The sequence below is a fragment of the Palaemon carinicauda genome, chromosome 14 (assembly GCF_036898095.1).
Source record: "Palaemon carinicauda isolate YSFRI2023 chromosome 14, ASM3689809v2, whole genome shotgun sequence".
NCBI lineage: Eukaryota > Metazoa > Arthropoda > Malacostraca > Decapoda > Palaemonidae > Palaemon > Palaemon carinicauda.
Genome location: NC_090738.1, coordinates 122,861,406 through 122,885,512, shown reverse-complemented (window position 1 = coordinate 122,885,512; position 24,107 = coordinate 122,861,406). Strand labels below are relative to the sequence as shown.

Sequence of the window (24,107 nt, the reverse complement as noted above, 5' to 3'; positions counted from 1 at the left end):
AAATATTACTCTGATATAGAAAGATAACAAGAAAAAAAAATAGGAGAAATCTTGTACTATCAATCTCAAAACTATGTGGTCAAAACCCTTAACATACAGTTTGAAACAGATCAACTGGCAAATGAGTCATTATTTATTTTTGTTTCCAGGAAAATGGAATGTGACATTTTCTGTCAAAAAGTGCAATTATTTGAAACATATATGCCAAAAATGGAAGAAACCTGTCTTAGACTTCTCTTACAAAATATTTGTGATGGTTCCAATGAGTTCAGCTGCGGGACTGTTTATTTTGTTAGACTTTCAACCGGTAAATGTATTTTATTTTGAAGTTTTAATAAGATATATTACATTTAGTGTATTGTATCCTGTTAAAATAATGCCATGATAGATTACTTCAATGGGCAAGAGATGTTCAGTTGCTGATTGTGTTGGGTGACACCAACTGTCACATTGGATCACCTGTGAATATCAAATAGATTGCTGATACTATTTTTCATTATTTTATACAGGTAACTCATCAGAGAAATAAAATCCTCATAAAATTAAAACTAGGCTTCATTGTGATACACAGTCAATTCTGGTCATCCGCGTGTTTAGTACAGTATTCACATATTTCTTACAATGCAAACGCGTCAAATTTTACACCAAATTTCTTAACCACAAAAAATCTCCAATCAAACTGAGTCAAAACTAAAAATTTAGCGTTAGAAATGGCAAATTATAGCTTAATGTTAAATAGAGCAAGTGAAATGTGAAATTTTGCATTAGTATCAGTTCTTGGTGACGAGTTGTCACTGGTTACCAGATGATTTTCAGCATTGAGTTGTTGTGATGGGTTCAATAAAGCCTGAACCCATTGGTCTCCCTTTTACACATTGAATTTGTGCTTTGCATGTTAAAAGACAGGCCTTAAAGTAGGGAAGACTATTTCTTTTGTATTTTTATGTTTTACTGGGTTCATGGTTCTTGCCTTTACAAGAAAATAATTTTGACCACACAACACTCCCCCAAAATTAATTTTTACTTTCTCAGCCCCCCTTTTTAAGTGAAAAATTCTGCCATAAACCTTCTTAAGATATATTGAAACTAACAAATACATTACAAATTACATTACTGATGTTTTAGACTAGTAAAATTACACAATAACAACTAAGGGAAATTTCCCTATAGCAGACTTGGCCATAAATTAGACAAATTAAAAGGAAGACAAGGCAACCCATTAAAATCTTCCAAAAACAAAACATATAACATTATAAATTAAACCATTTTTATTAAAACTTTAAAGACCGTATAAAATCAAGTACATGTATTATATACCAAAGTTTAGGAAGGAAATAACAAGAGAAGAATTATTTAATGGAAACTACAGTATATTTCTAATACAACCGACAGTATACACCTATGAAAGACATTTGATAAGAATTTCAAATGATTTATGGATCAATCATGAACCTCTGTAGGGGGTTACAGTAATCCGTTGTGCTCATCAAACAGTATACTGCAGGTGTTACTTTTAAAAGGTCTTTGCACTGTCCTTGCTGCCCCCAACTGCACCCCCCTTTATGGCCTTCTACTATACCTCTTCTCCCACTTTTTTGCAATCTTACTCTCCGTCTCAATTTTTTCTTCATAATGCAATTGTAGATTTTCCACGTATTACACGTTGGTGCTGAATAGCATCCCAGGTCCCATTGTGGATATCCTTCTTTCCCAAAATTCATGAATTCAATCTAACGTAAGCTCAAGACATCAATACTTGTTTTACCATATAATGAACAAAGATTTCATACTCCACTAGCAATATCTAATGTAATCGATTGACTTGCAGTATAAAAGGAATGAGCAACATTTTTACATATTTCCATGAACATAAACCAAATCTTTTCTGTGATGATTAACTTTGAAACATCTGAAGAATTAATGCAATAAATGATTCACAATGGAAGAATTAGTTACTCTTTCTTGCTGTAGTAGCTCTGCTCCAGGTCAAAATAATTTCAATCTTTAATTAATTGAACATCTAGCTCACAGTTTTATGACAAGCTTTGGATAAAGCAATTCTTTCTAAATGAATGGCAAAATGCCATCATCACAGCAATAGTAATACTATAAAAAATACCCCAACCCGTCAAACATTAGATCAGTAAGTTTAACAAGTTGTGTATATAAAATGATGAAAAAATTTGTAAATTAAAGATACTGTAAAAAGAATCTATAGTTAGGCCAACCCCTTATAAATTACATAAAAAAGTCAATCAAAACATGATCCATAATGTCTTAGAAAGAGCATGTTCAGAGAAAATTAGAGTGGGAAGAAGTAACTAGCAATATTTTTTTTGACATTCTAAAGGTGTTTGACACTACCTGAAGATATGGTTAATTGAAGAAATGTGTTAGTGTTTTCAAGGAAATTGTCTTTATTTACTGTACAGTATATAAAAAAACATTGAAACAGACTGGAAAGATAATGTTTTTTCTGAAAGATAGATTGTAAAATGGCATATTCCTTAATACAATAAACAAATATAAATCAATTACCAGATGGAATTAAATATGGCTTATTTATGCAATATTTTACAGTTTCTTACCTATGACAAACATGTTCTTAATATTTCTGTAAAGAAAGTAGATACTTGGGCCTCATCAGTAGGCTCCCAATTTTCTTACAAACCTAAAAAATAATAAAGATAATTGAAGATATTAAACTAAAAATGAAAAACTAATACCTATCAGCCAAATTTTAGAAATCACATTTTTAAGCTTTAACTTACACAAACCAGAAAGCCCACATTGCATGCACAAAATCCAAGAGCAAAAAGGTATTTAACATGACGAAAAAGAGCTATCACTTGCAACTTGGAGAGTCAACAGATCAACCCTAATGTTACTATACAAAACAACTGTTCTATCTATTCTAGACTATGGAAGCCAAATATATGGCTGAATATGAGATGGAGTTTTAAAAACCTTAGATCCTAGTCACACTGAAGGACTCAGAAACTGCACTGGAGTATTGAAGTCCTTTCCAAAATAGATCTGAACAAGTTGAAGTGATGATCCTCCAATCTCCATTCATCGTGACCTAGTAACCATACAAATACGATAAAAATTCAGGCAAGTGGTGCTCCAACTGAAGAGCTCTTTAAACCAAAACATTATTCTTAAAACCATCATACACCACTTTTTTTCCAAATACAGTACAGTTCTGTTTAGCTAACAGAATTTTTGAGACGATAAATACGAACATAACTATTCCTCCAATACCAGTGTTTCCTCCCCCTTGGATTATGAATAAAGTGCATACTTTTATATACCTATACACTGTATTATCTAAACAAAATCTTTGGACATACCCCTAAACATTTAAGCAACATACAACTGATCAGTTAACATACAAAGGCCCACATTATATTCTGCTAGAACCATACCATTGTCTGTGTAGAATTTGGTGCAATATCTTCTAATAAAACAAACTAGTTTTCTTTACCCAATAATGTGCAGTATCTGTTTTCAAAGCGAGTTGTCTGTGATAGGGTCAGCTGTCAAGGTTGTTATTAACATCCCACCTCGTAGAATTAATTTTATGTGACTAGAAGTGTTTTAGGAACCTTTTAAAACTATATCATAAATATCCCTTATTCAATCAATTGAGTTTGTTCACACTTGTATAGGAACCTTTTGTCCTTTGAAATAGAGATAACTTTAGTGGAGCTAGAATGGCCTGTGAATCATTAACAGGGTAGTTGATAATGACGTTATGTGAGGGGAAACCCCCACCCACCAGCCTGTCACAGAGTAAGTCACTTTTGTCTGTGGCTGCAACTTAGTACAGTATGTACATACCGATGTGCTGCTCTCTCAAAAGTTCAATCCCCCTTGTTTTTATTATTATTATTATTATTATTATTATTATTATTATTATAATACATTCCAACATTCCTCTCTCCAGGAAAGCTATATCCTTTCTTATTAAGAATTTAGTGACAGAAGCTTGTAGAGAATTAGATCCTAGTCAAATGAAAAACTTGATAGTTAAAAGTTCATTACATTAGAAGTGCAGCTACAGTAATACCTAAGATTACAAGTAACTGAATAGGAACAAATCCGTTTACGAGCATACAACTTAATATTGGCATACGAGCATTGTATCGATCTATGAACAAAACATTTCCCTCCGTATGTGTATTTTTTGTGGACTTTTGCAGTGTTCATGGGCTTTTTATACCATCATTTTGTTTTTGTATTAGTGCAGCCTCCCAGCAGCACTAGTAGAAGAATCATCTCATGCTCATCTTTGGAATTACTTTTTTGTACAGTTCTTTGTTGAGTTATGGTCACTATTGTTCATCATACAGACATTTTGTGCTGCATTGTAAAGCTAACAGTATCGTACCAAGGGCCCACAAGGTGATTGAAAAAGCTGGTCAGAAAAAGGAAAAGATTATGCATGCAACCAACTGCAAAAAATTTACATTTGCACTGCAATAAAGAGGATTTCAAAGCATTAAACAGTGTGTAACTGGTGCTGCCATTGATGAATCAACAGCAATATGTTTTTAATCCAAAGTTATCTGTTTATCTTGATTGATGAGAAGCAGTTAGGTGATAGGATTAACGAAAACTCTGCTATTGAAAAGACAATAGTATTGAAGCGGAATAAGGAGGAGCATTAAGAGAATGCAGAAATTTCAATTGAGTAGGAGTAACTGTTATTAATGTGGGAGAGCTTGCAAAATTGTCTTAAGTAGTAACTCTTTAAAGGAAGGGAAAAGGAAAAAAATAATCGACTAATTAGGTTACTTGTCACAACTGAATGTAAGAGTAAAGAAAAACTTAACAAATTGTCCAGAAAAGGTAAGTTACGTGATGCAGTTAGTGAAAACCTATTTTAGTAAGTGCAAACTGAAAAATTTCTAGACTTTGTGATATTCATTTACTCATAGAATGGAAGAGTTATACATCTTGTATTTGGGATCTGAGGTTATTCGAAACAATTTTTAGCAATCATTCATAATTAGAGAGCTGCTTTTAGGGTTTTATGGAGATAGAAACATCTTTTCAGTCTTTTTCTTGCTTCCATTCTTTCTCATCTGTATTTTTCTGCCATCAGAATTTGTTTACTGAATATAAAATATAGATTAAATTTAGAGGGCAATGCATAAGAAATTAATTTTATCATTATTTCAGTGACCTGTAACTACTAATGAATATATTGTCAACTTTGTGTATTGTAAATGGTGTTGTAACAAAATTATAAAAAATTAAAAACGCTATAATTTATATGATTTGAATGTTGAGCACAATATTTTTTCATATTTATCCTTTCCAAAAAGGAGTACAATAAAAAAATATATAGAAATAACATTTTCCAGCACAATCTTTTGGGAGCCTAAAACTTGCAGTAATTATTTATAGCTGCCTATCTTACACGAGATTGTTGATTATTGTCCTAAACAAATCCTTTATTTTGTCAGTGCTCTCTTGTAAGGTTGATGTACTGTATTTCAGTTTTGGGGAATAATTTAAACCATGTTTGTTTTTATTTTCAGGATGATGATGATGACGGAAGTGTAGACATGGTGGATAAAGAATGAGGCGGCTTTGGTCTTATGATATTGGGGGACCGTAATTCCTTCTAAACTTTCAGTAACGGTTGGTCTTACCGTTTCCCGTTCATGTTTGTCTTTCTGCCTATCTCAGCTTTTCACCAAAGAATAAGTGTGTGATATCTGGAATACAAAGTTATAGCTGTGGGTTATTATTTTTTCTCTCTTTCTTTAATGGTTGAGTCGGAATGATCCAGCTGGTTCTTGACTGCCCCAACTATTACTTCTAGTTAACATTTTCTTTTTCCAGATTTTGCTCTATTGAGCAGAATGAAACCATACCTGATATGGAGACTTAAGCTGCTGCCACTAAATGTCACTATAATTATCATCCCCATCATCATCATAATCATTGTCTTCATACCAATACCGGTTTGTTTTCCTCACTCGAGGAAAGAAAAATTATTTTCGTAGACTATTCGAAATGGTTTGCACTGGTCAGGGGAATTTAGTCATGAAAGTTGTTGTATCTCTCCTATGTAATTTTAAAGGTTATTGGTGTGGTTTACATTCTGATGAATCCTCAAGAATATATGTACTGTATTATGAAAATGAAAGAATTGTATATTCTATATTTGATTCGTATATGAAAGAGTAAATTTTAAGCTTATTCAAAAGCAGGTATAATTTTTCCCTCTACTTCTGTCTGTGAAGTTCTTGAAAATGCATGAAGAATTATGTCTATCTTTATTACTCGTAGAAAATGTACTTCAATTACGTGGGATAATTTCATTTTTCAGAGCTTTATATAAAATATTTAGCCAAAAAAGAAATCCTCTTCAATTAATATGTATAAAACAAACTATTTCATTTTTTTGGACCATTGATTTTATAAATATGAAAAAGCCTCTAAAAACTACCTCTTTGTAATCATTGTAGATCATTTATCTCTGATTTTTGAGAATTGACTCCATTTATCTTGGAGTCGCTGTACATTTCTACTTTAAAATAGGAAGGCATAATTATGCATTGTGTGTTTTTCTCTTCACAAAGATATTTTGTTTCTTATATTTTTTATTGACTTTTGCCCTGTGGCTCAAACCCCATTATATTACAGATTGTTAATCCGGTCTGTTAAGTGTAACAGCTTTACTGTTGAACTATTCAGCCAATAATAGATCAGAGAAGCACTCATCATTATTTTTGAAATGCATCATTGATGTACACGCACTCAAAATAATTTCACCACTTTCCAAGTATTTTTTGGAGAAAAAACGTGTTAATTGGTAACTTTATTGCAAGTTCATGAAACCAACACAACATTTACATTAAAAGTAAGCAATATACACGAAGCATCAAAGAAGTCTCTCTTTATCTTATCAATTAAATCGTCCTATCTCTAGATGTAGACCGTATGTGTTGTACACAAGTATTGATATCTTGACACCTAATACAGAGAGAGTCCCTTATTGGCTTGTCTGATTAGGTCCTGTTTGGTTTTTATTTGGCTACCATCCAATTTGTTGACAATATAAGCCAGATTTATTGGGTTCAAGTTGGGAGACTTTGCAGTACCAGCTGAACTCGGTTGAGTCCCTTGTTAGGCTGGGAGGAACGTAGAGAGTAGAGGTCCCCTTTTTGTTTTTGTTTCTTTGTTGATGTCGGCTACCCCCCAAAATTGGGGGAAGTGCCATGGTATATGTATGTATGTAAGTTGGGAGACTTTGCAGGCCATTCAACCTTGACATTATGGACAAAAGAATCGTCCATCTCTATATGCACTGGTTCTGGCTCAGGGATTAGGAACTTCTTTACTGATGGAACCAGGAACATATTTTAAAATTTTGGTGTACAGCCTGCTGTTCAATCTAATATTAATCTAGATTAGTTCTCCTGGAACACTATCAGCTATCCATCCCCAAAGTGATCTTGTGATACTGCCACTCCTCTTTACTGGCTGAATAATCTTAGGCTTTTACCTTGAAAGGAAATCATAGGCCTTTCGAGTACTTTACATTATCTTTTCTGTCGTATCTATCTACAGTACACTTTAGCTCTGTTGAATCCAATCTGCCGAGCAATGATTGATGATGACCTTAAAGAAAAAGTGCGTTGCATTTTTTTTATTGTCCATCTTATCTACTTATTTACATTTGCGTGTGATGACGTGATTTAAGATACGTGGTTACAGATATTGTTTCCTTTATTTTATTTAGTGTTTTTGTAACCATTATCAGATACATCACTTATATTTTATTGTATTTTTTTCAAAAATTATTTCATGTTTCTTGGTGATCATGCTTTATTTTTGTATTTACACTTTGGATTCATCTTTGACTGTTATCTAATGATCTTTCTTCATATTCCATAAACTAGATTTTTCTACATTTTTTGCGTTAATTTATTTTCTTCCATATAATGTACAGTATAATGATACTGTAAAGTGAATCACTCCTTTTCTTGTGTACAGTATATTAAAAGAATAAAGTATTATTTTCTGGACAAAATCTACTGGAAGAGTATAGGGAAATATCTTTGAGTGCGTGTACCATGAGTGTTTGTGTAATTTAAGATGTAAATGTGTCCTCTCATGTAAAGTATTTATTTCCCTCCTTTTCCCAACGGTGGATGTAATATAGTTTGCTTTGTATATGTCATGTGTACTATAGGAGTTGCTCAATGTTGTGTATGTTCAATGCAACAGTATGTGTTGTAAGGAGTTCTTTTGGTAGACTCGGTGAGAAAATATTTTTACTATTCATTACGTTGTAGTTTTGTTAATTGCTTTGCCTCTTTTAAGCTCATCCATTATTGGTAATGAATAGTGTTGTTATTTATTTTTTAATTATGAAAGAATTAGATACCCTAGAGTGGAAAGTACCCGTCTTAAGTATAAGTTGTTGACGCATATTGAAAAAAATTGGTCCATTATTTAATGACAGTATTTACTTCTATAAAATGCTTGAATAGAGTATTCTTTCATAATATTCATAGCAGAAAAAAACTTCTAAACAAATGTAGCACTTTTCCATTTTACTGAAGTCTATTGGTGGTACAAATACTTTTTATATAAAATGTTTGAATTAAATTTTATTATTTTTTTTTTTGGGGGGGGGGAGAACCTGTCAAACATCCAATTTTTAATGATTTTCAGCATAATCACTAGTACCTTCTTGTAATATTATACTGGTGAGTTTTCTACAGTTGCCAAGGCAGCTGTTAGTCAGACGTGTAAATTCATGAAGTATAGTAATTGTATCGGTATGGCTTTATGATTTGGTGATATGACTAAATGAAAAGTAGGAGTTGCTATATTTTGTTAAGATTTATTGCTAAAAAGTTAGCCAAATTACTTGTAATAAAATACATAAACTGACTTCTATATTTAATCAAATAATAGGCAAAACCAAACAGTCATCCATTTTTTTTATTAGGGGTGGTATGTTTTAACTTTGGTAATGTTATCCAGCATAAATATTTTAAGATTTCTACCAAAAGATCTCAGAGCGTGAAACTCCTTGTTAAAGAAAAATTAAAAAAAAAAACATAGAGGCTAGGGTGTTATGTTCTAGAATTCAACAGTGGCCTCCTTTATTGATATGGACATGTAAATTGGTTATTTATACAGTACTTTCGTATTGTCACTGGAACACTTTCAGTAATTACGTTTTGATTTAAGAGATTGTGTATTTCACATTTCTTGGTGCTGAATTTCATTTTGATTTCTCACTTGTCGTGTTTTTTGTAACTTTTGTACATACTTGAAGTGTTGCGCATAGATGTTGTAAATATCTGAATTTTGAAGATTCATCCATAGGTTGAATAGCCCAGTAATTCAAGAAATAAATTTTAAAGGAAAAGCAAGATCTGACACTACTGTATAAGGAAGTTTGACTTTGCATTATTCATGGCATGACTAGATTGCTTCACGTGTTAGTGGGTATAAAGTTTTGGGGATTATATCCTTCACTTCTCTTTTGTACTTGTTACTTGGGTAATTTTGATGTACTATGTAGAATATAACCAGAAAAATAGTGTTCTTTAATAATGAAAACTTAAATAGTATTTTGGTAGCATCTTTATGTAGCTTGGTAAGAGCATTTTTTTCATTTTAATTTCACATTGCTTTAGTTTTGTTTTAAAAGTTGCTTCTCATTATGTAGAGATAACAGGAAGATTGTGCTATGAAGGGGTCTATGCCGAGTCCCTGACCTGTAGCATGATTGTTGTCCAGCTAGTTACAAAGAATACCACATGTGGAGGAGCACCAATCCATCTGAGCTTTGACTTAGAAAGTGACGTTCATTCCCTAACTATTATTATTGCATTTGTATGTCGAGTAACCTTGTATGAAAAAAAATCACGTTTTTCAAAGTCATTTTTATTTTCCAGGAAATGCAACATTATATCATTTTTTTATACCAAATTGTTAAAAATCTTCCGGGTGAAATGTGTTTCAGGGATTTATTTTAAATCACAAGGGATGAAAAAGGGTAATGGACTTAATTTTCAGTATTTTAAAAGTAGACGTCTAAAAGGGCCACTGTCCAGTCACTATTAATCTCTAGAAATAGCAATCATGGCTGTGATAACTAGTTTAGTGTTGGGCCAGTATGGTGCCACAGAATTAGGTGGAATGACAGCAGCCTGGGTGTGGACATCTGTAAATGAACGGTGTCAGTGAAAGGATGGTTTTAATCTTGTTAACTCTAGAAAGTGCATCAGCCGCCTTCAGAGAGAAAATTTTGAGTGACTAGTTGTCCTACTGCATAAGAAAGAGGTACAGTACTACCTATTGTCAGAAACTGTATGAGAAAATATTTTACTTATCTATAAACAATATGCATTCATACTAAATGAATATTATCTTTTTTTTATGATTGTATATGAATACCATACTTATGTATGGTTTTACCATTTTTGCATCAATGTACAGTAACAAATTGTAGTACTGTAAATTTTGAAGTATTTTATTAAATATTTTGATGTTTCAATGAAAGTACTTTGTATAGTATACGACGTAGCAGAGTAGTGTTGTTTTGATTGCATCTGCCGTTGTAGAAACTAATATTCCTTGCAAAGGAACTGTAGCAGTCATTGGAAGACAAAGTCTGACTTTGTTCTTTACACCATAAAACTTTGGTGTTAGTGAAACTTGTGTGATATGTGTTAAATTAAGAAAATGGAACATTACTTGAAAAGTAACAGTAGGATTATATTTTCTTGTATGAACATGTAGTGTATTGTAATGATTGTGTATTGATCTTGTAGGGGCAATTGAACTCGGAAGTTGAATATCCGGGAAAGGTTTGAAAAGCATTAAGAATGGAACACAGGGCTTTGGCTGTTTGCTTGAGATGTAGGATGTGTATCATGAGGGAGAATGCAGATGGTCATTTACCCTTGGACTGAACTTATTATAATGTGATGATTTCGATACTAGTCGACTGTGGCATACCATGGCTAACTATTAAATGAAAAAGAAGACTAATCAGTAATTTACAGATTGTGGAGGATTGAATATATGAGAACTCCATTTGATGTTGTGTGTTAGTCATCTTTCAGGTGAGTGCTGATCTCACATAAGTCGTGGGACACAGCAATCTCAAGCATCATTAACCAAAGAACATGCAAAAATATTTATAGCAAAATTTAGGGGTCATATCTAGATTCATCTTTAGATCATTTGTGAGGACATGAGCAGTTGGATTTTGTTGTTCAAAGTTTTCTGATGTATTGTCTGTGTGTTCTTGTAGTTCTGATGCCAATTTTGCAGTGTTCCATGTCATAACTTAGGTATATAGTAAAACATTATGGTACAAAAGGAAGACACGTGGGACATAACCCAATGTCACCTGGCGCTTTATTATTATTGTTTCCGATTTATCAACATTTGAAGGTGTTAAATGTTTAACAGAAGAACTGCTGTTTCATAGCTATTTTTCAGCTTGAAAACTTGAATTTATAGAAAGTTTATAGCTTCTGTACATCTAACTTGTAATGATTTCTCAAAGTTTAGTAGATTTTGAATTAGTGACTTGAGCAAATCAAATCACAGGTGTTTTGAAAATAAACACTTGTTGCTTGTCACATTCTGCAAATGCTATCATGCCTAAATGTATTATACTTGTATACTCTTTCTTTTGATCTTTTGAGAGCACAGTATTTGTGTTACAATAGTAGTTTTCAAGGCCAGTATTTGAAGCATAGACTTAAAATGAGTGTGGTTATATTCAAGATTTTGATAGAATACTGGTACAAGCGTATGCTAAGCTGATCATGACAAAGTGAACTCTGGTTTTTTAGGAAACCAGATTTCTGTTAACTAAATTTTATTTTATTCTAATATCAGGGCAATTTAGTTTTGAAGTAATTTTGTCTACACGTTTCTGGTTTTTATGGGTGGATACTTTTATTTTAGAATATATTGGCAGGATTTTATCAATAAATTCAGTTGCAAGTACACACAATGGCATGGCATGTAAACTGCGCCAGTTTACAATAAAGAATGTAACAAGCAGCAAACTATTGAACCAGGCAATGATCCTTATTTTGGATTCTAGGAAATTTCTAAGTGAATAGTTTTCCTTGTACTTTAACTTTGGTTAAAATAGTCCTGTAGATGCTAACTCTAAATGAATTAAAATCTGGAAGTGTTTGCTCTTGGGGACTTGTTATATTCAGTAACTATATTAATTGGAATTGGGTTTAAATTCACTAGCTTTTGTTTTGATTGTTTGATGATATACATCCATCAGTGCAAATTGCATTGTAAATATATCACTCAGGATAGCATTTTTATTTTAATGTTTAAAAATCTTTGTATAAGATTTAGAAATGTTTGGGTGTAATTGAAGGAAAATTTTTATCTTCATTAATGTCATATGACTTTCATTGCAACCTTAGTTGGAATAATTCTTCAAGATTTGATGAAGTAGTAATGTCTTTTTCTCTTCATAGATTTTAGTCTTGGTTCATCATTGTTTAATTTTTCTGGTGAATTTTAAGTATATGCCAGGAATCACAAGTACAGTATGTAAAAAAGCAAGAGTCTGCAATGACGGCTTACAAATGATATTTTATAAAGCATAGTTTTTTCCATCTGAGTTGAGCAGTAGACCTCTTAGTTGAAGAGGTTTACACAAGTATATAATAGCTACTTTATATTATAAAATATTATCATAAGACATAATTGGGAGCATTTACTTTCCAAAGTTTTAAATTATCTAGGAGAAGCATTTTGTAAGCTTTAAGTCGATTCAATTGGTTGTCAGTCAAGTCAATTATTATTTTTGCTTTTATCTATAAAAGTTGCCAAAATGAACTGTTTATCTTTCTTCAATCAACCTGACATGTTTAGTAGACTATGTATGCCAATATTTTACAATATGGTGAACTTGAGGTTATATTTTTATATGCAGAATTTGCAATTAATTTGTTGTGCAGTAGACTTTGGGCCCTGTAATTGTTAATAATGTCAATTTCCTTCCTCACTCCTGTCCTTTCTCAGTAGATCTCTCTTGTTGGCATTGTTTTACTTGATCTATAACATTAATTATTGTAATTTATCACCTGCTATGTTGTGGCTTTTATTGTTGCCTGTGTTCTTACATTCCTCCTCCTCAAAAATTTATTGCCTTTTAAGGTAATTTCATGCAATTCAGAACATGCTCGCACATCCCTGAGTTTTGCAGAAAGTAGGAGAATGGAAGATTCACAATTATAATAGTTACGCTGCAATGTGGATTTACTAAATCTAATCTAATAAATTTTTAGTGTGCATTAGTATCATATAGCTTGTTACATTATGCTTTCCCCTTTATAGAAGTCAATTTTTGATTTATCACTTATAATGTTTTTGGTCTTGGCAAAAACTATATATTTAAAACAAAGAATACCAAAACCCATCCCATTCGTACCGGTAACTAGGCCCGTGATCTATGAAAAAGCAAAACTGGGGGATGAGCAAACATTACATTTGTACTAATTTTTGTTTTGGACAGCACAATGCACCAAGTCATTTCACTCAGTGTTGATTATAGTCAGTAGTTTGAAGGAGTATTGTCTTGGTTATTTTTTTATTTCATAAATAGCTACGTGTTTGTGTGTTAACAAATCCTGTACTGTATAATTAAGAATTAAGATAGGATAGAGATAACTACACTTCGTATAGGAGTTTAACAAAGAAATCTCGGTGCCAAACTTTATTTATTTATCATCACTCATACGCCCATTTTTCTCTCATTCATGTGCCATGAAGTTTACTCCTGTACTCCTATAAATTATTTGTAGTATCTTTATATCAGCACAAATATCATAAGCTCACATCAAAATTTTCATTTTAAGAATAAATGTTATGTAAAAGTCTAATTACAGTAATTTATAGTTAATTTGCACAATTCAGTGTTTGCCTTTATTTTTATTAAATGAGCCATTATATTTGATATCTATACATGAATATTGTTGAACTTGATGGTTAGGACTGAGTTTTGTTCACTGTTGTACTGTATTATGCAAATAATTTTACAGAATATCTCGAGGTAGTGCATTTTTCATTAGTTCCCAAACTAAGGCAAGTATTTGATAACAATTTCTTTGGCTGCAATTAAGTAATACATAGGGTTATATAGGAGTTCAAAAGAAAATTACCTCATAACTTCCTTGAAATATTTGTCAATTGTTAATGGTATGGAACAAAATGGTTTGACCACTGCACGTCAGTCATTTGAAGTTTTGCTCTTGTTATATACAATTGCATCAAATTAAATAAGACCCATATTTCTATTGGAAAAATGTACCCTCCCAAAAGCAGCACAATTAGATTTCAGGTATGAAGTACTGTATTAGCAATTACCTTTCTTTTGGGCCACATAATTATATTTAAACAATAATTTTGAATAAGCAATGATTGAAAATGTAGAGGAGTCTTTTCTGTGGTTTGGATAAGGATGGTAAAACAAATTTATATGGTCTAGTAACAGTTGATTAGGTTTTAAAGTTTTTAGGGTTACTAATGCATTGCCTGAATCAAGTTGTTCGATATATAATTAATTTTCTAATTAAAATTTTGAGATATGGGTAAACATGATAAGAAACTGTTTCCGTTCCTCTAACATTAGACTGGCTATTTGCAAAAATAGTGAATGAAATACTGTGTATGCATATTCTTATTGCAGTTACTAGCTTTCCCCCATCAAAGCATTGTATGTTAGTGTTTATATTTCAAGTGTTAATTTTGTTTATTTTGTTAATAAAATGTGAATATGTAGGTGATGCATATAGGATGTCATAGTCTTTTTAATTATGATGTACTTAATACTTTAGCCACAATTGTGTTCCAGAAAAGGAAAAAAAGCCATAGGCTCAGCTCATTAGACTGTAAAGTAATATTATGTGGTGTCCTCTTTGTATATTTTATGTAATTTATTGTCGACTGTAAATATAAAAAGGAAGATGCATAATAGGTTTCATTGTATTCCATTGTTTTCATTTTCTTCTTGGGGTTAATGTGCAGTGTGGTCTCCAGGAACTTTCCTGTAAAATGCTAGAACAGAATTTAATAATAACATATCAAAGAAATAATGTGTGTTCCCATATGAAAGCAAACCATTTGTTCTTTACTTATAAGGAGCAGAAAAACAGCGAAGGCTAAAATACGGCTCTTAAACTTTTAACAGTGTTAACAACTGGCAGGGGAGTTACCCACTGCCACCCTTCCAAGCTCTCTCTAACCTCTATTGAATTTCAGCCATATCAGAGAGCACTTGTTCCTCTGGCTATGAATTTGGCAGTTTTGCTTTGCAATAATTTTTTTTTTTTCTTTCAGCTGTGTACTTGCTGTTTATCTTGTGATTATGTGGATGTATCCAGGGCTCACACCTAAGCCCTGTGGGACGTATATGAGAAACATAGAAGTAGATCCTCACAGGTTGTGCATGGGGCATATGTACTCCTTAGTCCCACCTTGTGAGTAATGCAGGGAACAGCCATCCTCCAAGGGGGCATTGTTTGGCAGGAGGAAAAAAGAATGCTAAAAAAGATTCTTCTTCCTTTGGGGTCTTCCTCGAAGATTAGAAGTCCAGACCTCCTACTTCTTTCCCAGCAACGATTCTTCTATGCCGTCTTCCTCTGGAGGGAGGGTAGTCAGTCAAGAGCGATGGTCGGCTCACTGGCGGCCAACCTCTGGGGTAAGGAGGCTCCCTTGCTTCCCCTGGCGAAGCGGTGTTGCTTCCCTCTCAGAGTAGTTGCACTAATCTTTACTTTTCTCTCGATTTACAGAGGCAGACACTCGTGAGGTCGTCCAATAGTTAAAGGGACTGTGCTCCTACTTAGTTGTTCCACAGAGGAAGAGCTAAGGAAAGAGGTGTAGGAAAGCGGAAAGAAGAAGAGGAAACTCGCGATTGCTCTGCCTCCGAGTTAGACTTTGAAAGAGAGAGAGAGAGAGAGAGTGAGAGTGAGTGAGTGAGCGAGCGAGCGAGTGAGTGAGTGTGACCGCATCTAGCCGTCCTGTTCCTGCGTCACCCACACTTCTTTCACTGGGAGGCAGACCCCTCCCTACACTCGTCACAACTCCACCGTCATGAAGCCCCTCTAGGGCAACCCTCGCAACCAGGGCATGATCGCATAGGATTGTTAATGAAAAAGCACAATTACACCGAAAGAGAAAAGCAGCATAAAATGAGCGTGAACAACAATGTTCATCAATGTCTTTGGCAACCTGATGAGGAGGATAGAGAGGAGACAGCCTCTCTCTCAAATCCAAAGAGAAAAAGCGACTAGTTTCACCACTACGTGAGCATATATACAGGTGGTAGGTACCACTATCCACTCCCTACGTGGGTATGGTTATTACCTCGCACCATAAAGTCTAAATGGCTACCTTAAACCACTCCCTGAGGGGATCTAAAGCAATTACAGCTAAATCGAACTGTAAAAGAGGAGAGTACTCAACTTTGACGGCGAAAGGAAAGCCATCATACGAGTAAATACTCCAAAAAGCAAAGAAAAGGCGCTCTTGACAAAACAAATGCGTAGGTAAGCTGCGAAAATTGGAATGAGTTTATCAGAGACGAACAGTACTATGAAGGGAGAGGATATGTAACACCACCTCACCTATCCTCCTCAGATTCCCAGACCGGGTAAGTCTGTTTGGGATGCAGATATCTATGGTTATCTACGGATACGTCCCTGATTATACACGATATCTTAGGATAGTTGTTCCGGGGGTTAGAACCCCGTGGTACCTGACGGTAATTCTCTTCTAATATCACTCTCAGAAATGTCATACAGTAGGAAGCTGCCGAAAGGAACTTCCAACAGGACGACATGGCTATCTCGCCCCAAAAATAGATTTTTCAATATTTAACTTAGCCGGTGATTATAATAGCTGCAACTCTGTTGCTCGACAGAAAACTCTAAGGTAAAATTCGCCAGCGATCGCTACACAGGTTGCGGGTGTGCCCAACAGCGCCATCTGTCATCCGGATACCCAGTACTCAATGTAAACAAAGAACTCAATTTTCTCTCTGTCGTGCTCCCGACAAGACGTGCTTATTCGCTGTTGCTAAACTGGATTTGTTTTCACAACTAATTGGTGAAGTACACTATTCTAGTTTTGAGCTTTCGCTGTGCAGGCTTTTTCTAAGCAATTCCTTGAACTCTTTTTGATTACGGATTCTTTGTTGATGACTTTTTGATAGTTTTTGAATTCCCCTTTGACCAATTCAAAATGGCTGACCCTTCACAAGTCCCAAAATTTAGGAAGTGCAATGCTAGGGACTGTTCAAGGCGTCTTCCGAAGGCCTCTATCGACCCTCACACTGTTTGTTCCAATTGTCGGGATAAAACCTGTCAATTGGAAGATCGATGTGAGGAGTGCGTTGGGCTTTCGGAATTCGATTTTATCGAATTCCAAAAATATACACGTAGGCTAGAGAGAGATAGAGTTAGGAGAAGTTCCTCTCGTTCTATTGACATTTCCTCTCCTCATGCCCCACAACCTATTCCTTCCCCTGTAGTGGTTGCTCCTAATCCCCCTTCTGGCACTCAGGAACCTTCGATGGCTGATATGATGCGTGCCATCCAAGCTCTGGGTGAGAGAGTTGAGTCCCTGGCTAGTGACCGTAATCAGCTCATGGTGGATGTCAAGGAGCTGAAGTGTAAAAGTGCAGTGGGAAGTGTTAAAGTGAGTGATAGTGTTGTGGATAGTGTTGCGCTTGAGGGTTCGTCTGTTCGTGCCTGTCGTCCTCCTAGTCCGGGACCTCTTGCAAGCTCCCAAGTCCAGGGGAGAAGCAATGTCGTACGACAAATGGGTTCGAGAGGCTTTAATCAGCGTACAGACGTTCCCTCCGTGGTATCGGGCGTATCTACCCAAGATCGCCCCTGCCTAACAAAGACGAGAGAGCCCATTTATACCTCGTCTGCGGAAGAGGTTTCTCGCAAGAAACCATGGACCAAGGTCTCACGACCGTTAAAGCGCAAGTCGGTCCCTTCCGCGCAAGTCCAACGGCCCAGCTGTAGCCACTGGGTCAGTTCGGACTCGCTGCAGTCATCCGATGACTGCTCACCTCCTAAGAGAGGCAAAGCGGTACCGCTTCAGACAGTTACACCGTCTGTCGCCGCACCTGCTCCTGTAGACCCTAAGTGGTCTTTACTGCAAGACATGCAGTCGCAACTCACGTCGCTTATGCAGGACTTTCGTGCGGAGAAGGTTGCTGCCGCACCAGTAGCTAGTGCAGCTCCTTGCCTACAACCACCCACACGATCGGTTGTGCGTCCTGGGGACGCTGAGGTAACCTTCTCACGCACTCCAGTTGAGAGAGTTCCGCCACCCATGCGTTCCAGTGTGATCTGCCAGCCGCATGTTGACGTTCAGCGACGCACGGAGGTATCCGTTGACGTCCGTGAGGTTCAACAACCGTCAGAGTTGTTTTGTTTTGACGCGGTGCGTCAACCTCCGCAACCCAGTGTGGTTGCCTCTGCGCACCCACATCAGTCTAGACAGTCTGGAGTAGACGCTGTGCGTCCCCGCGCTGCTATGGTTGTTGCCAGCTCACAGACTGGGCAACAGTTCCATGACGTTGCGTCCGGCTCAGTCACGCATGCACCCGTGCGACCGGACTCAGCTATCCAGCCGTTACCCACTCCGTTGCCGCTTCCTCATCAATACTCGGATGAGGGACTTTCTGATGATGATGGTGCTGCTCACGTAGATGAACCGCATTCAGAACTGGACGAGCCTAAGTCTTCGCAACCCTCTTTGGACTTTAGGAAAGTTTTGGCCCTGTTCAAAGAGATGTTTCCGGACCAGTTTGTGTCTGTGGCTCCGCGTTCTCCTCCGTCAGAGTTTGTGTTAGGCATGCCGTCAACCACCCCTGCCTTTACTAGACTCGTCCTCGCACGCTCGTCCAAGAGAGCTTTGCGGGTGATAGGAGAATGGCTGCAGTCCAAAAAGAGTTTCGGGAAGACAGCTTTTACGTTTCCCCCTGCTAGACTCTCTTCTAGATCGAGCGTCTGGTATGCCACGGGAGAAGTTCTCGGCTTGGGAGTTCCTGCCTCTGCCCAGGGCGACTTCTCAAGTCTTGTAGACTCTCCCCGCCGCCTAGCCATGAGACGCTCAAAAATATGTTGGTCATCATCGGACCTGGACCACCTTTTGAAAGGTATCTATAGAGCCTTCGAGGTTTTTAACTTCCTAGACTGGTGTCTAGGAGCTCTTAGTAGAAAGATCTCTCCGATGGAGAAGGAGACTTCATTGCTCATTATGTCCTGCATGGACAAGGCCGTACGTGATGAGTCTAATGAGCTTGCTTGCATCTTTCGTGTCCGGAGTCCTTAAGAAGCGTGAAAACCTCTGCTCATTCCTTTCAGCTGGAGTTACACCATGCCAGAGATCCGAACTTCTGTTTGCTCCTCTTTCCAAGTGCCTGTTTCCAGAGGACCTGATTAAGGAGATTGCCGCTTCTTTGATACAGAAGGATACTCACGATCTTGTTGCATCCTCTGCTCGCAAAGCCACCCCTTTGCCTACCTTGTCAGCTAGACCAAGGATGGACACTCCAGCGTCCCGTTTTATCCCGCCCTTTCGTGGCAGAGCCTCCAGCAGAGGAGGTGCTCGTGCCGAAGGGAGACGTGGAAAGAAGAAAGGAACCAAGTCCTTTAAGAGCAGAGTCTGACTGCCAGCTTCTTCAGACAGCAGTGGGAGCCAGACTCAAGAACTTCTGGCAGACCTGGGAAAAGAGAGGCGCAGATGCACAATCTGTGAAGTTGCTCAGAGAGGGGTACAAGATCCCGTTTGTACGAAAACCCCCTCTAGCAACGTCTCCCATCGATCTCTCCCCCAGGTACAGAGAGGAAGACAAGAGACGAGCATTGAAACAGGAAGTGTCTCTCTTACTAGAGAAGGGAGCGTTAGTCAAAGTCCTGGACCATCAAACCCCGGGATTCTACAACCGTCTCTTCTTGGTGTCAAAGAAGACAGGAGGGTGGAGGCCGGTGCTAGACGTCAGTGCGCTGAATGTCTTTGTCACAAAGCAGACGTTCTCCATGGAGACCACAAAGTCGGTTCTAGCAGCGGTCAGAAGGGAAGACTGGATGGTCTCTTTAGACCTAAGGGACGCCTACTTCCACGTCCCCATCCACCCGGACTCCCAACCTTTTCTAAGATTCGTTTTCGAAAAGGTTGTCTACCAGTTTCAAGCCCTGTGCTTTGGCCTAAGCACAGCTCCTCTTGTGTTTACGAGGCTGATGAGGAATGTAGCCAAATTCCTTCACTTAGCGGACATCCGAGCCTCCCTCTATTTGGACGACTGGCTTCTCAGAGCTTCTTCCAGTCGTCGCTGTCTGAAGGATCTAAAGTGGACTCTAGATCTGACCAAGGAATTGGGTCTCCTTGTCAATATGGAAAAGTCTCAAGTGGTCCCATCCCAAGCTATTGTATATTTAGGGATGGAGATTCACAGTCTAGCTTTTCGGGCTTTTCCGTCGGCCCCCAGAACAAGCCAAGCCCAGTTATGCATCCAGAACATGCTGAAGAAGGAACGATGTTCAGTCAGGAAGTGGATGAGTCTGATAGGGACGCTATCATCCCTGGAACAGTTCGTGTCATTAGGAAGACTACACCTCCGTCCTCTTCAATATCACCTAGCATTTCACTGGAAAAAGGACAAGACGCTAGAAGCGGTCTTGATCCCCGTTTCCGAGAAGATGAAGTCTTGCCTGACATGGTGGAAGGACAGTATCAGCCTCAGAGAGGGTCTGCCCCTGGCTGTTCAGACTCCCAACCACGTTCTCTTCTCGGACGCATCGGACGTAGGCTGGGGCGCGACATTAAACGGTCGGGAATGCTCGGGAATATGGAACTCGAGTCAAAGGACAATGCATATCAACTGCAAGGAGCTACTGGCAGTACATCTGGCCTTGAAAAGCTTCAAGTCTCTCCTTCAAGGCAAAGTGGTGGAGGTGAACTCGGACAACACCACGGCTTTGGCGTACATCTCCAAGCAAGGAGAGACCCACTCACTGACGTTGTACGAGATCGCAAGGGACCTCCTCACCTGGTCAAAAGGTCTAAACATTTCGCTAGTAACGAGGTTCATCCAAGGCAACTTGAATGTCATGGCAGATTGTCTCAGTTGGAAGGGACAAATCATTCCAACAGAATGGACCCTCCACAAGGATGTATGCAAGAGACTTTGGGCCACCTGGGGCCAGCCAACCATAGATCTCTTCACAACCTCGATGACCAAGAGGCTCCCAATATATTGCTCACCAATCCCGGACCCAGCAGCAGTTCATATAGATGCCTTTCTCCTAGATTGGTCACATCTAGACCTATATGCATTCCCTCCGTTCAAGATTGTCAACAAGGTACTGCAGAAGTTCGCCTCTCACAAAGGGACAAGGTTGACGCTAGTTGCTCCCCTCTGGCCCGCGAGAGAATGGTTCACCGAGGTACTTCGATGGCTAGTAGACGTTCCCAGAACTCTTCCTCTAAGGGTGGACCTTCTACGTCAGCCACACGTAAAGAAGTTACACCAAGGCCTCCACGCTCTTCGTCTGACTGCCTTCAGACTATCGAAAGACTCTCGAGAGCTAGAGGCTTTTCGAAGGAGGCAGCCAGAGCGATTGCTAGAGCAAGGAGAACATCCACCCTTAGAGTCTACCAATCGAAGTGGGAAGTCTTCCGAAACTGGTGCAAGTCAGTATCTGTATCCTCGACCAGTACCTCTGTAACCCAAATAGCTGACTTCCTCTTATACCTGAGGAAAGAACGATCTCTTTCAGCTCCCACTATCAAGGGTTACAGAAGCATGTTGGCATCAGTCTTCCGTCACAGAGGCTTAGATCTGTCCAACAATAAAGATCTACAGGACCTCCTTAAGTCTTTTGAGACCACGAAGGAGCGTCGTTTGGTTACACCTGGTTGGAATTTAGACGTGGTACTAAGATTCCTCATGTCAGACAGGTTCGAGCCGCTACAATCAGCCTCCCTAAAAGATCTCACCTTAAAGACTCTTTTCCTGGTATACTTAGCCACAGCTAAAAGAGTCAGTGAGATTCATGCCTTCAGCAAGAACATCGGATTTTCATCTGAAACGGCTACATGTTCTCTACAACTTGGTTTTCTAGCCAAAAACGAGCTGCCTTCTCGACCTTGGCCGAAATCGTTCGATATTCCAAGCTTATCGAATATGGTTGGAAATGAACTAGAAAGAGTCTTATGCCCTGTGAGAGCTCTTAAGTTCTATTTAAAACGAACTAAACCTTTACGAGGCCTGTCTGAAGCTTTATGGTGTTCAGTTAAGAAACCATCTTTGCCTATGTCAAAGAATGCTTTATCCTATTTTATCAGACTGTTAATACGAGAAGCTCATTCCCATCTGAGTGAGGAAGACCAAGCTTTGCTGAAGGTAAGGACACACGAAGTTAGAGCTGTCGCAACTTCCGTGGCCTTTAAACAAAATAGATCTCTGCGAAGTATAATGGACGCAACCTATTGGAGAAGCAAGTCAGTGTTCGCGTCTTTTTATCTTAAGGATGTCCAGTCTCTTTACGAGGACTGCTACACTCTGGGACCATTCGTAGCAGCGAGTGCAGTAGTGGGTGAGGGCTCAACCACTACAATTCCCTAATTCCATAACCTTTTTAATCTTTCTCTTGAAATGTTTTTATTGTTGTTTTTGGGTTGTCCGGAAGGCTAAGAAGCCTTTCGCATCCTGGTTGATTTGGCGGGTGGTCAAAGTCATTTCTTGAGAAGCGCCTAGATTAGGGGTTTTGATGAGGTCCTGTGGTATGGGTTGCAACCCTTGATACTTCAGATCCTAGGGGTCGCTCAGCATCCTAAGAGGATCGCGAGGCTCCGTAAGGAAGACGTACTTAAAAAGGCAGAGTAATTGTTCAAGTCGACTTCCTTACCAGGTACCTATTTATTTTGTTTTTGTTATTTTGATAACTTCTAAAATGAAATAAAAATTCTTAGCTCATAATAATGTAAACATATTTTGCTGGTCTCTACCCACCCCCCTGGGTGTGAATCAGCTATTATAATCACCGGCTAAGTTAAATATTGAAAAATTTTATTTTTATAATAAAATAAATTTTTGAATATACTTACCCGGTGATTATAAATTAAAGGACCCTCCCTTCCTCCCCAATAGAGACGCAGTGGGACGAGGAGAAAATTGAGTTCTTTGTTTACATTGAGTACTGGGTATCTGGACGACAGATGGCGCTGTTGGGCACACCCGCAACCTGTGTAGCGATCGCTGGCGAATTTTACCTTAAAGTTTTCTGTCGAGCAACAGAGTTGCAGCTATTATAATCACCGGGTAAGTATATTCAAAAATTTATTTTATTATAAAAATAACATTTTTCCTACGTCAAAATCCGTTTTATAGCCCTCAAGTGCCCCCCCCCCCAATACCTTAATCTGTTATTATTTATTTTAACAGGTAATGGCAGCAAGACCCTACCTCCAGTAGGGAGAAAAGTAGAGGTACAAGAATAGGAATAATACTGCATAATCCTGCACTTGTTTAGCAACATAGTCAGCCGGGTGAAGATTGTTAAAAGCAGGTTTGATTGGAGATTCTATTTTTGCCGCATAAATTGTGAATAGCATCTTTTATGTTAAAGAAATGACATAGTAAATCTTATTTTTTGTGTGTGTGACTTTGCAATCAAGAGGAGGGGCCTCAAAAGATACTATTATAAGTGGTCTCAATTCATATCCATTTTCATGGATGTAGAATAACCCTGACATACTGTGTATCACCAAGGACTGTAAGCCTTTTTTGTTGTTTTTCTGATGTAGAGGTGAGAATGTAAAGTCAGGTTCAATGCGCAACCTTGTTTTAAAATCCCTTTGATCTTTACATTATTGCTTATTAAAATTTGACAAAAAATTTTTTTTTAATTTTTTTTTTCTCATTGAATCTGTTTCTAATAAGTCTCTATTATTATTTTTTTTTCTCAAGAATGAAATAAACTTATTTTCCCTTTATATTATAAACTGGAAGTGTTTCCTACCCCTGTAAATGTCCTCTTCTCAGCTACTAGTTT

The 24,107-nt window shown here is 37.5% G+C and overlaps 1 protein-coding gene across 1 annotated transcript in view; it reads left to right on the top strand.

Annotated features, from left to right (window-relative positions):
- Positions 1-7,113, top strand: part of LOC137653718 (DNA-binding protein P3A2-like) — an 85,132-nt gene extending 78,019 nt beyond the window's left edge. The window contains exon 13 of the mRNA XM_068387318.1: positions 5,518-7,113. Within this exon, the coding sequence (XP_068243419.1) occupies positions 5,518-5,594 (77 nt within the window). The 3' untranslated portion in view covers positions 5,595-7,113. The remainder of the gene's footprint in view (positions 1-5,517) is intronic.
- The last annotated feature ends 16,994 nt before the right edge of the window (positions 7,114-24,107 follow it).